This window comes from Oncorhynchus kisutch, linkage group LG12 (assembly GCF_002021735.2).
Source record: "Oncorhynchus kisutch isolate 150728-3 linkage group LG12, Okis_V2, whole genome shotgun sequence".
Taxonomy (NCBI): domain Eukaryota; kingdom Metazoa; phylum Chordata; class Actinopteri; order Salmoniformes; family Salmonidae; genus Oncorhynchus; species Oncorhynchus kisutch.
In genome coordinates, this window is record NC_034185.2 from 50,795,277 (window position 1) to 50,808,464 (window position 13,188).

At 43.0% G+C, this 13,188-nt stretch overlaps 1 protein-coding gene across 2 annotated transcripts; it reads left to right on the plus strand.

Moving 5' to 3' along the window:
• The first annotated feature begins 1,022 nt into the window (after positions 1–1,022).
• On the plus strand, positions 1,023–4,903 carry LOC109901141 (E3 ubiquitin-protein ligase TRIM39-like). 2 transcript variants are annotated; one of them, XM_020497185.2, is made up of 2 exons: positions 1,023–1,374; positions 1,726–4,903. In XM_020497185.2, the coding sequence occupies exon 2, from the start codon at positions 1,728–1,730 to the stop codon at positions 3,312–3,314; it is 1,587 nt and encodes a 528-aa protein (XP_020352774.1). In that variant the 5' UTR covers positions 1,023–1,374; positions 1,726–1,727; the 3' UTR covers positions 3,315–4,903. The 2 variants fall into 2 exon arrangements, with proteins under 2 accessions (XP_020352774.1, XP_020352773.1); XM_020497184.2 differs by having other exon boundaries at positions 1,024–1,316.
• Positions 4,904–13,188: the final 8,285 nt, after the last annotated feature.

Below are 13,188 nucleotides of genomic sequence, written 5' to 3' on the forward strand. Positions count from 1 at the left end.
AAAGAGAGAGAGAACTAAAAATCAACTGTGGAATACTAAACCTCTACAATGAATAGATATTGTTCATCTGTAGTCTAGGACCCTATAAATGTAAGGAGGGAGGGATCTTATAACCACTCCCCTTCTATTAATACAACATAAGAATAATCAATTATTCTAATACATCAAACATTTTGGTACAACCCTTTTCATGACCCCGACACATGTTGACTGATGATGGTAATGTGCACCGCAAAGGGGGAATTTGTAGTTTAGACATCCCTTTTTCTATGAATACAGAATTACCAACTCAATAAGCAGTAATGACCCAACGTTGCCACGATTTAGGGATTTACGTCCTGTACAGGTCCAGAACGATGCACCTATTTGATTGTATTTTAACCCAAGCTCAAGATCAGTCTTGGCATCGTAAAGGACCATAACTGTATTACCATTATTGTTCTTTGTTTTTGTTGTCAATTGTCTGTCAGCGTTGTTTTATCTGTTGTTGTTTATGGATGCTGTGTGGGTTGTCTGCCACCAAGTGGCATGTTTTGTCATGTCCTGCATTTATGTTTTATAAACTCCAATAGAATATATGAAAGAGACAAACTCAAACAGTAATGATCCAATATTGCCACAATTTAGGGATTGTCAGTTATGATCATGCGTTGCCTTTAACATAAAACAACCTTAATATTTGTAGGACCTGCATTTCATTAGACACTTCTTCAGGCACCACAAGCAGCAGATGCAGGCTTTCAGCGTACAGCGAACACAGGCATTTCCCTACAAACAGTAAAGTAATTCTGCATTTTCTCCTTTCACCCATTGTCTGGCTTGACTTGATAAACTGGTAGTTGGTATATGTCAAAGTGAGTATGTTTAAAGGCACAATCTGGGACATTTCTTGCTTCATAATTAATTGTCAAATCTGCCAAGACAGCAATTACTTTTTCATCCCAATGTGGATTTTGAATTATGTTGTTGTTGTCAGAAAACCTTCCATACACCTGCAATAGGTCCAAACAATTATAATACTCTTGTTTAACTGTTCAACCTTGATTGAATTAAGAAGGTAAAACAATGTATCAGCCATGTGAAGGGTTAATTCTGTTCCAGAGCACAGAGCAGCACTGGGTGGGGAGGAGAATGACAACGTCACTTTGCTAAAGTGAAACTGAAGTTGCTAGACGTGCTGTATGTTGCACACCTGAGTAAACTCTAAAACACTTCAGACATCTCTCTCAAACCGCTACACAGTCTCCGGTGGTTAATCACAGTAAATACTAGAGAAAAATCTGAGGACACGCCCACACTATTTTACACAGACATGGGTGAGTAGAGATTCACAAGGATCGGTGAAGAAATATGACTGTGTACATTTATTTGATGGTAATCTCCTGTTTGTATCTACAGTACCTATGTTTAACTATGTTTCGTAAATTGACTAATTTGCTCTGTATGTAGTACGGTTAAACAACTTTTATCAAGATTGGTTAATTTCCCTTAATGCCGTGTTGACAACGGCACTGAAACTATCGAGAGCTGACTCATTCCAGGAAATGGAATAGGCTCATTTGAAAAAACATATATATTGTATTAATGACTGATTATAATCTAGAGCTGGAGTCTATTATTATTTTGATCGGAAGGTTTTCTACAATTTGCGAAATAAAAATGTTGAACTTTAAATATGCTTTACAGTTTCGACTTTGCTCTCTCTCTCTCTCTCTCTCTCTCTAGATATGGCTTCCTCCAGCATTCTACTTTCTGAAGACCATTTCCTGTGCTCTATCTGTCTGGATGTGTTCACTGAGCCAGTCACCACTTCATGTGGACACAGCTTCTGCATCACATGTCTCACAAAGTACTGGGATAGAATGGACCTGTGTCAATGTCCACTGTGTCAGGAGAAATTCTACAGACAACCTGAGCTTCGTGTCAACACAACGTTTAGAGAGGTTGTAGAGAATTTTAAAAAGATGAGAGACAGAGGTAAAGATGAATCTCCTCCCAAACTCGGAAAAGTGCCTTGTGACGTCTGCACTGGGACGAAGCTCAGTGCCATGAAGTCCTGCCTGCTCTGTCTAACCTCTTACTGTAAGATTCACCTGGAGCCTCATCAGATTGCCCCAGCCTTAAGGAGACACAAACTGGTCGACCCTGTGGAGAACCTGGAAGACAGGATCTGTAGGAAGCATGACAGACTCCTGGAGCTGTTCTGTAGGACTGACCAGACATGTGTGTGTCAGTTCTGCACTGAGGCAGACCACAAGACTCATGACACTGTCCCTATAGAGGAAGAGTGTGGAGAGAGGAAGGCTCACTTGGAGAAAACTGAGGCAGAAGTGCAGCAGATTATCCAGGAGCGACTGAAGAAGGTTAAAGACATCAAACTCTCAGTAGATCTCAGGAAGAGAAATGCAGAGAGGGAGATAGCAGACAGCATACAGGTCTTCACTGCTCTGGTGCGCTCCATTGAGAAAAGCCAGGCTGAACTGATTGAGGTGATTGAGGAGAAGCAGAAAGCAGTAGAGAGGCAGGCTGAAGGGTTCATTAAAGATCTGGAGCAGGAAATCACTGAGCTGAAGAGGAGAAGCACTGATCTGAAACAGCTCTCACACACTGAGGACCACCTCCAACTTCTCCAGAACTTCCCATCACGAGTGTACAAACCTCCACCCACCAAGAACATGTCTGAGATCCGTGTTCACAGTGATCTGTGTGTGGGGACTGTGAGGAGAGCAGTGTCTCACCTGGAGGAGATACTGAATAAAGAGATGGAGAAGCTGACTCTGGACCCTGATACAGCACATCACAAACTCATCCTGTCTGAAGATGGGAAACAAGTAAGACGTGGAGACATACCACAGAATCTTCCTGACAATCCAAAAAGGTTTGATCGTTTTGCCATGACCCTTGGAAAGGATGGCTTCTCCTCAGGGAGATTTTACTATGAGGTGACGGTTAACGGTAAGACTAGGTGGATTTTAGGAGTGGCCAGAGAGTCCATAAACAGGAAGGGGTCTGTATCACCTAGGCCTGAATATGGACTCTGGTCTGTGGTCTTAAAGGATGGGAATCAATACACAGCCTGTGCCTCCCCCCACGTCATCCTCTCCCTGAGAGAGAAGCCCCAGAAGGTGGGGGTGTTTGTGGACTATGAGGAGGGTCTGGTCTCCTTTTATGATGTGGAGGCCAGGTCTCATATCTACTCTTTCATTGGCTGCACCTTTAAAGATAAACTCTTTCCATTCTTCATCCCCAGTAATAATGATGATGGAAAAAACTCAGCTCCTCTCATCATCTCTCCTGTCAATCACACAGGCTGATAAAAAAATGGAGAGAGTCATTTTTCGGTTATTGCCATAAATTGTCATTTGTGTTGAAAAATGTTTTGAGCCTGTAATGTACCATAATGCATCTTTGAACATTTATACAAAGGTATACTAAGTGAATACAACACAGCTTTGGTGTCATCCTGTCTCAAAAACAGATGGTTTTCACCGCTTGGAACTATTGGAAATGAAGCTTTTCCTCCTGACTGTGCATGTAGTTGAATGTGAGAAAGTACTTGCCTTTGAGCTGGTTTTTGGTTTGTGACAGTGAATGTCAAAAATCAAATCAAATTTTATTTGTCACATACACATGGTTAGCAGATGTTAATGTGAGTGTAGCGAAATGCTTGTGCTTCTAGTTCCGACAATGCAGTAATAACGAACAAGTAATCTAACTAACAATTCCAAAAAACTACTGTCTTATACACAGTGTAAGGGGATAAAGAATATGTACATAAGGACATATGAATGAGTGATGGTACAGAGCAGTATAGGCAAGATACAGTAGATGATATCGAGTACAGTATATACATATGAGTATGAGGACGTACTTTTCCTTTGAGCTGGTTGTGGATGTAGGTGAGGATGAGGCTGGGATCTCCACCAGGGGGATGATGAAGGAGCCTTTGGCCACTTTGCCCAGGTTTTAGTGGGACAGTTGCATCATAGAGGATGGGGTCAGGGCCAGCTGAGATGTATTCCTGATGTCCACCACAGGGTACAGGTAAAGAGGAGTTTGAAATAGTATAAGTGGTACACTACAGACCTGGGTTGAAATAGTATTTGTTTTCTTTGAGCCGGTATGGAGTGCCAGATGGGCAGGGTCTGTACTTTAGGGACTATTCCATTGGTTCAACCACATCAGGCGAGATCAATGAAGTCCAATGCATAAACATGTTATACAACATATTCTGGGTTGAACTCTGCTTTCATTTATGAATAAATATACACTTGTAGGCAATTCCTTTTTCTACAGAGTATTACAAACTCAAGCCATCATTTTGGGATTGTCAGTTAATGATCATCCATTGCCTTTGACATAAGACAAACTAAGCACTTGCTGGACCTGCATTTAATATGTTCAACTGCTATAAACATTTCATCATCAGAGTAAATGCCTCTTTCATATTTGATCCAGTGTAGTAATGAGTCAAATGATCCTGTTAACAGGTGAGGGAGAACACCTTTTCACAAATCACTAACTTTCAAAACATGTCCATGTAAGAACTTTTCTGTTATGCTAGTCAGTTGTATTTCTCAAAATTGTATTAGATGTACAAATGCAAGACAAGAAGTGACCATGATCATCATTACCACAACCCCAAAAGTCATTTGAGGTACAAAACACTTGTAGTGTATCTTAGTGGTGGTTACAAAATAACAGTGGTGACATGGAATGCATTTGAATATTCTCTCACAATACTTTGACCCAGAAGAGGCTTAACTAAAAAACATTGCACCAAACTACACTAACAATATTCTTGACGTATGTACTTATGTCTCATAAAATATTTGTTACAAAAAGGCATTGTGCTTAAAAAAAACTGTGTGCCATAAATTAATAAACAGGCTATCAAAAAATATTGTAGTCTGGGACTGGAGTGATATCATGTTAAACCTATTGCACATGGATTCAAGAAAACTTCTGCAATGCCTTTGGTTTCTGTCTTCAGGTTTGGTTTTTCAAGTAAAAGTCCCTCCTCCATGAGTCTACAACAATAAACAAATGGAGTGTTAATCTTTACTATTGTCTTCATCGGCACCATCATTTTGGGTATATGACTCTAGATTATGGAGGTAAATTAATGCATTCTCTGCTGGAAAAGTTTTGTTAACTCACCATGGACTTCATCTCAGCACAGTCTCCATCTGCATCGGACCGCTCCCGTCCCGCCATATTCTTACTGTTCTCGACACACTCCGAAAGAGAGAGAGAAAGAAAAGATAACGTGAAAAGCGTGTTGGGTGATGAGATAACAAGGTGAGCTCTGTTAAAAATGTGCAAAAACTGCTATTCGCCATATATAAATGGATTGGTACTCTGCAAAACACCAGTCTCAACGTCAACAGCGAAGAGGTGACTCTGGGATGCTGGCCTTCTAGGCAGAGTTGCAAAGAAAAAGCCATATCTCAAACTGGCCAATTAAAAATAAATTAACACTGGACAGAGGAACTCTGCCTAGAAGGCCAGCATCTCGGAGTCGCCAGTTGAGGACTTGTGAAGTACTTGTCCTCTTGCTCAGTTGTGCACCGGGGCCTCCAACTCCTCTTTCCATTCAGGTTAGAGCCAGTTTGCTCTGTTCTGTGAAGGGAGTAGTACACACTGTTACACGAGATCTTCAGTTTCTTGGCAATTTCTCACATGGAATAGCCTTCATTTCTCAGAACAAGAACAGACTGACGAGTTTCAGAAGAAAGGTCTTTGTTTCTGGCCATTTTGAGCCTGTAATCGAACCCACAAATGTTGATGCTCCAGATACTCAACTAGTCTCAAGAAGGCCAGTTTTATTGCTTCTTTAATCAGGACAGCAGTTTTCAGCTGTGCTAACATAATTGCAAAAGGGTTTTCTAATGATCAATTTGCCTTTTAAAATTATAGCTAACACAACGTGTGTCACGGCTTTCTTCCGTCAAAGGAGAGGAGGACCAAAATGCAGCGTGGTTAGAGTTCAACATGTTTAATCAAGAACATACATGACAACACAAAAAAATACAAAACAACAAAAGTGAATACCGAAACAGTCCTTTCTGGTGCAATGACACAAAGACAGAAGACAATCACCCACAAAATACCCAAAGAACATGGCTGCCTAAATATGGTTCCCAATCAGAGACAACGATAAACACCTGCCTCTAATTGAGAACCAATCTAGGCAACCATAGACTTACATAAACACCTAGACCAGATAACACCCCATAAACATACAAAACCCCTAGACCAGGGAAAACACAAATCCCCCATGTCATACCCTGACCTAACCAAAATAATAAAGAAAACAAAGATAACAAAGGCCAGGGCGTGACAACGTGCCATTGGAACACAAGAGTGATGGTTGCTGATAATGGGCCTCTGTACGCCTATGTAGATATTCCATTTAAAGAATCTGCCTTTTCCATCTACAATAGTCATTTACAACATTAACAATGTCTACACTGTATTTCTGATCAAGTTGATGTTATTTTAATGGACAAAAATGTGCTTTTCTTTCAAAAACAAGAACATTTCTAAGTGACCTCAAACTTTTGAACGGTAGTGTATATAAGGCTGCGTCACGATTTTCCACCCTTCCTCAAAGTGAGCACAACATTAACTTAACAATGGTGGAAACTCCCTCTAGAAAATGATTACACCAATCCATTGCTTTTAAGTCCATGACAGGTGGAGAATCGGGACGCACCTATAGCCTCCCATGAAGACTCGCCTCCCTTCCCCTCACCATGAGGGACTTGTCCATGTAGAACTCTCGGGCCGGGGCTGCTGTCGTTGTGCTTTGTGTCCACGGCGAAGCAGAGGAAGAGCATGTCAAGCACAATCTCAAAGATAGACAGGAAGCAGTGGGTCACCAGCCAGGGGAACAGGCAGACGATGAGCAGGGGCAGCACCCACACCGTGTTGTCCCGCTGGTAGTTGAGCACCAACACACCGGCGAACACCGTGCAGCAGACGGTCAGTACCTGGATACACACATACGAAGGAAAAGATGGAGAGAAAGGGGGTGGGAAAGGGAAAAAGAGACAAAGAGAGAGAAAAAGAGAGACAGTGATAGATTGAATAGTAATATTATGCTTGTAAAATACACACAAATGACGAACTGACAATAAACAATTACAAAATGGCGCAGTGTGGTGGAAATTACCACCAGGGACTCAAATTCAAACTTAAATGAATCATTCTTTATTATCAGCAAGGTGTAGAGGTTCCAACAAACTCTCATGTCAGGTCCGTTTTGGAAAAGCTGATAGCATCACCTATACGCCAAGGCAGAGAAGTGCCTTTTCTTCCAGCAGGGAACCTTTTATGAAAGCACCTGTTCTGGCTCATCCTGACCCGCCTCTGCTTCCGAGGTTGGAGTAGGTTGCTGTTCTCTCCCAATGCACTCGATCGCCACCTAAACTCCATCCAAGCTGTCTCCCACGGGGCAGAATTACGATGTGGTAGATTGTGAGTTGCTGGCCGTCAAGAAGGCGCTGAAAACATGGCGGCACTGGCTGGATTCATTCCTGGTTTGGACAGACCACCGGAACCTAGAGTATATACGAGCTGCGAAGAGGCTGAACCCGCTTCAGGCCAGGTGGGCCCTATTCTTCACCAGGTTTGACTTTACCCTTTCCTACTGGCCGGGACCTACGAACGTCATGGCCGATGCGTTGTGTCAGGTTCATGACCCAGAGGTTTTTTAGGGAGAAAGTGACACCCATTATTCCCCTGTCCCTCATTGTGGCTCCTGTCGTGTTCTTATGTGGACATGGACATCCGTCGAGCACTGCGACAGGAGCCCTCAACTGCCCACTGTACTGAGGGGCGTGCCCTCTGATGTGCGAGACCGTCTCTTCGCCTGGGCACACACAGCATCTGTGTTGGGGCACCCGGGTATAGCCGTACTATCGTCTGTCTCTCTACCAACTACTGGTGGCCCACCATGGCCCAGGATGTCCGGGTTTATGTCTTCCTGTTCCACCTGCGCACAGAGTAAGACATCTAGACACCTCCCTCATGGCAAACTTATGGCAAAGGCTCTCTTCTCTCACATCTTCCGGCACTATGGGATCCCGGAGTACATGTCTGACTGTGGTTCTCAGTTCACTTCCTGTGTCTGGAAGACCTTCATGGAATGACTGGGGGTCACGGTCAGCCTCACCTCTGGAAACCATCCCCAATCAAATGGGCAGGTGAAAAGGCTAAATCAGGAAATGGGTAGGTGCCTTCGTAGTTACTATTTAGAAGAAAAAGAAACGCACACCTACAGTGGGGCAAAAAGGTATTTAGTCAGCCACCAATTGTGCAAGTTCTCCCACTTAAAAAGATGAGAGAGGCCTGTAAATTTCATCATAGGTACAAAATGAGAATTTTTTTCTCCAGAAAATCACATTGTAGGATTTTTAATGAATTTATTTGCAAATTATGGTGGAAAATAAGTATTTGGTCACCTACAAACAAGCTAGATTTCTGGCTCTCACAGACCTGTAACTTCTTCTTTAAGAGGCTCCTCTGTCCTCCACTCGATACCTGTATTAATGGCACCTGTTTGAACTTGTTATCAGTATAAAAGACACCTGTCCACAACTTTAAACAGTCACACTCCAAACTCCACTATGGCCAAGACCAAAGAGCTCTCAAAAGACACCAGAAACAAAATTGTAGACCTGCACCAGGCTGGGAAGACTGAATCTGCAATAGGTAAGCAGCTTGGTTTGAACAAATCAACTGTGGGAGCAATTATTAGGAAATGGAAGACATACAAGACCACTGATAATCTCCCTCGATCTGGGGCTCCACGCAAGATCTCACCCCGTGGGGTCAAAATGATCACAAAAAAAAAAATCCCAGAACCACACAGGGGGACCTCGTGAATGACCTGCAGAGAGCTGGGACCAAAGTAACAAAGCCTACCATCAGCAAGGGCATTGAAGATGAAACGTGTCTGGGAATTTCAGCATGACAATGATCCCAAACACATCGCCCGGGCAACGAAGGAGTGGCTTCATAAGAAGCATTTCAAGGTCCTGGAGTGGCCTAGCCAGTCTCCAGATCTCAACCCCATAGAAAATCTTTGGAGGGAGTTGAAAGTCCATGTTGCCCAGCAACAGCCCCAAATATCACTGCTCTAGAGGAGATCTGCATGGAGGAATGCGCCAAAATACCAGCAACAGTGTGTGAAAACCTTGTGAAGACTTACAGAAAACGTTTGACCTCTGTCATTGCCAACAAAGGGTATATAACTAGTATTGTATTGAGATAAACTTTTGTTACTGACCAAATACTTATTTTCCACCATCATTTGCAAATAAATTCATTAAAAATCCTACAATGTGATTTTTTTTTTTTTCCATTTTGTGTCATAGTTGAAGTGTACCTATGATGATAATTACAGGCCTCTCTCATCTTTTTAAGTGGGAGAACTTGCACAATTGATGGCTGACTAAATACTTTTTTGCCCCACTGTATGTCAAAGTGCTGTACAGAAACCCAGCCTAAAACCCCAAACAGCAAGCAATGCAGGTGTAGAAGCACGGTGGCTAGGAAAAACTCCCTAGAAAGGCCAAAACCTAGGAAGAAACCTAGAGAGGAACCAGGCTATGAGGGGTGGCCAGTCCTCTTCTGGCTGTGCCGGGTGGAGAATATAACAGAACATGGCCAAGGTGTTCAAATGTTCATAAATGACCAGCATGGTCAAATAATAGTAATCACGGTGAACAGGTCAGGGTTCCATAGCCGCAGGCAGAACAGTTGAAACTGGAGCAGCAGCACGGCCAGGTGAACTGGGGACAACAAGGAGACATCATGCCAGGTAGTCCTGAGGCATGGTCCGAGGGCTCAGGTCCTCCGAGAGAGAGAAAGATAGAAAGAAAGAGAGAATTAGAGAGTGCATACTTAAATTCACACAGGACACCGGATAAGACAGGATATAACAGACTGACCCTAGCCCCCCGACACATAAACTACTGCAGCATAAATACTGGAGGCTGAGACAGGAGGGGTCAGGAGACACAGTGGCCCCATCCGATGATACCCCCAGACAGGGCCAAAGAGGCAGGATATAACCCCACACACTTTGCCAAAGCACAGCCCCCACACCACTAGAGGGATATCTTCAACCACCAACTTACCATCCTGAGACAAGGCCGAGTATAGCCCACAAAGATCTCCTCCTCCACCGCACAACCCAAGTTGGGGCGCCAACCCAGACAGGAAGACCACGTCAGTGACTCAACCCACTCAAGTGACGCACCCCTCATAGGGACGGCATGGAAGAGCACCAGTAAGCCCGTGACTCAACCCCTGTAATGGTGTTAGAGGCAGAGAATCCCAGTGGAGAGAGGGGAACCAGCTAGGCAGAGACAGCAATGGCGGTTCGTTGCTTCAGTGCCTTCTGTTCACCTTCACACTCCTGGGCCAGTCTACACTCAATAATAGGACCTACTGAAGAGATGAGTCTTCAATAAAGACTTAAAGGTTGAGACCGAGTATGCGTCTCTCACATGGGTAGGCATACCATTATTTAGCAGCCGTATTTAGCACTAACTGAAGTTTATTCAGTGCTTTATCCGGGTAGCCGGAAAGTAGAGCATTGCAGTTGTCTAACCTAAGCAAGGATTAATTTTTCTGCATCAATTTGACAGAACATTTCTGAATATTTTGCAATGTTACGTAGATGGAAAAAAAGCTGTCCTTGAAACAATCTTGATATGTTCGTCAAAAGAGTGATCAGGGTCCAGAGTAACGCCGAGGTCCTTCATAGTTTTATTTGAGACAACTGTACAACCATCAAGATTAATTGTCAGATTCAACAGAAGATCTCTTTGTTTCTTGGGACCTAAAACAAGCATCTCTGTTTTGTCCGAATTTAAAAGTAGAACATTTGCAGCCATCCACTTCCTTATGTCTGAAACACAGGTTTCTAGCGAGGGCAATTTTTGGGCTTCACCATGTTTCATTGAAATGTACAGCTGTGTGTCATCCGCATAGCAGTGAAAGTTAACATTATGTTTTCGAATGACATCCCCAAGAGGTAAAATATATAGTGAAAACAATAGTGGTCCTAAAACAGAACCTTGAGGATCACCAAAATGTACAGTTGATTTGTCAGAGGACAAACCATTCACAGAGAAAAACTTATATCTTTCCCACAGATAAGATCTAAACCAGGCCAGAACTTGTCCGTGTAGACCAATTTGGGTTTCCAATCTCTCCAAAAGAATGTGGTGATCGATGGTATCAAAAGCAGCACTAAGATCTTGGAGCACGAGGACAGATGCAGAGCCTCAGTCTGACACCATTAAAAGGTAAATTACCACCTTCACAAGTGCAGTCTCAGTGCTATGATGGGGTCTAAAACCAGACTGAAGCATTTCGTATACATTGTTTGTCTTCAGGAAGGCAGTGAGTTGCTGCGCAACAGCTTTTTCATTTTTTTTTGAGTAATGGGAGATTCGATATAGGCAGATAGTTTTTTATATTTTCTGGGTCAAGGTTTGGCCATTTCAAGAGAGGCTTTATTACTGCCACTTTTAGTAAGTTTGGTACATATCCGGTGGATAGAGAGACATTTATTATGTTCAACATAGGAGGGCCAAGCACAGGAAGCAGCTCTTTCAGTAGTTTAGTCGGAATAGGGACCAGTATGTAGCTTGAAGGTTTAGAGGCCATGATTATTTTCATCATTGTGTCAAGAGATATAGTACTAAAACACTTGAATGTCACCCTTGATCCTAGGTCCTGGCAGAGTTGTGCAGACTCAGGACTACTGAGCTTTGAAGGAATACGCAGATTTAAAGAGGAGTCTGTAATTTGCTTTCTAATGATCATGATCCTTTCCTCAAAGTGAATTTATTACTGCTGAAGTGAAAGCCATCCTCTCTTGGGGAATGCTGCTTATTAGTTAGCTTTGCGACAGTATCAAATATACATTTTGGATTGTTCTTATTTTCCTCAATTAGGTTAGAAAAAAAGGGTGATCGAGCAGCAGTGAGGGCTCTTCGATACTGCACGGTACTGTCTTTCCAAGCTAGTCGGAAGACTTCCAGTTTGGTGTGGCGCCATTTCCGTTCCAATTTTCTGGAAGCTTGCTTCAGAGCATGGGTATTTTCTGTATACCAGGGAGCTAGTTTCTTATGACAAATGTTTTTAGGGGTGCAACTGCATCTAGGTTATTGCGCAAGGTTAAATTGAGTTCCTCAGTTAGGTGGTTAACACATTTTTGTCCTCTGACGTCCTTGGGTAGGCAGAGGGAGTCTGGAAGGGCATGTGGGAATCTTTGGGTTGTCTTGAGAATATATAGCACGACTTTTGATGCTCCTTGGTTGGGGTCTGAGCAGATTATTTGTTGCGATTGCAAACGTAATAAAATGGTGGTCCGATAGTCCAGCATTATGAGGAAAAACATTAAGATCCACAACATTTATTCCATGGGACAAAACTAGGTCCAGAGTATGACTGTGGCAGTGAGTAGGTCCAGAGACATGTTGGACAAAATCCACTGAGTCGATGATGGCTCCGAAAGCCTTTTGGAGTGGGTCTGTGGACTTTTCCATGTGAATATTAAAGTCACCAAAAATTAGAATATTATCTGCTATGACTACAAGGTCCGATAGGAATTCAGGGAACTCAGTGAGGAACGCTGTATATGGCCCAGGAGGCCTGTAAACAGTAGCTATAAAAAGTGATTGAGTAGGCTGCATAGATTTCATGATTAGCAGCTCAAAAGACGAAAAAAAAAAGCATATTTGTTTTGTAAGTTGAAATTTGCTATCGTAAATGTTAGCAACACCACAGACTTTGCGGGATGCGCGGGGGATATGGTCACTAGTGTAACCAGGAGGTGAGGCTCATTTAACACAGTAAATTCATCAGGCTTAAGCAATGTTTCAGTCAGGCCAATCACATCAAGATTATGATCAGTGACCCAACCCACCTCCAGGCTGTGTAACGGCTATTTGACCAAGAACGAGAGTTATGGAGTGCTGCATCAGATGACCTAGCCTCCACAAATCACCCGACCTCAACCCAATCGAGATGGTTAGGGATGAGTTGGACCGCAGAGTGAAGGAAAAGCAGCCACTAACTGCTCATCATACGTGGGAACCCGATCAAGACTGTTGGAAAAGCATTCCAGGTGAAGCTGGTTGAGAGAATCCGAAAGAGTGTGCA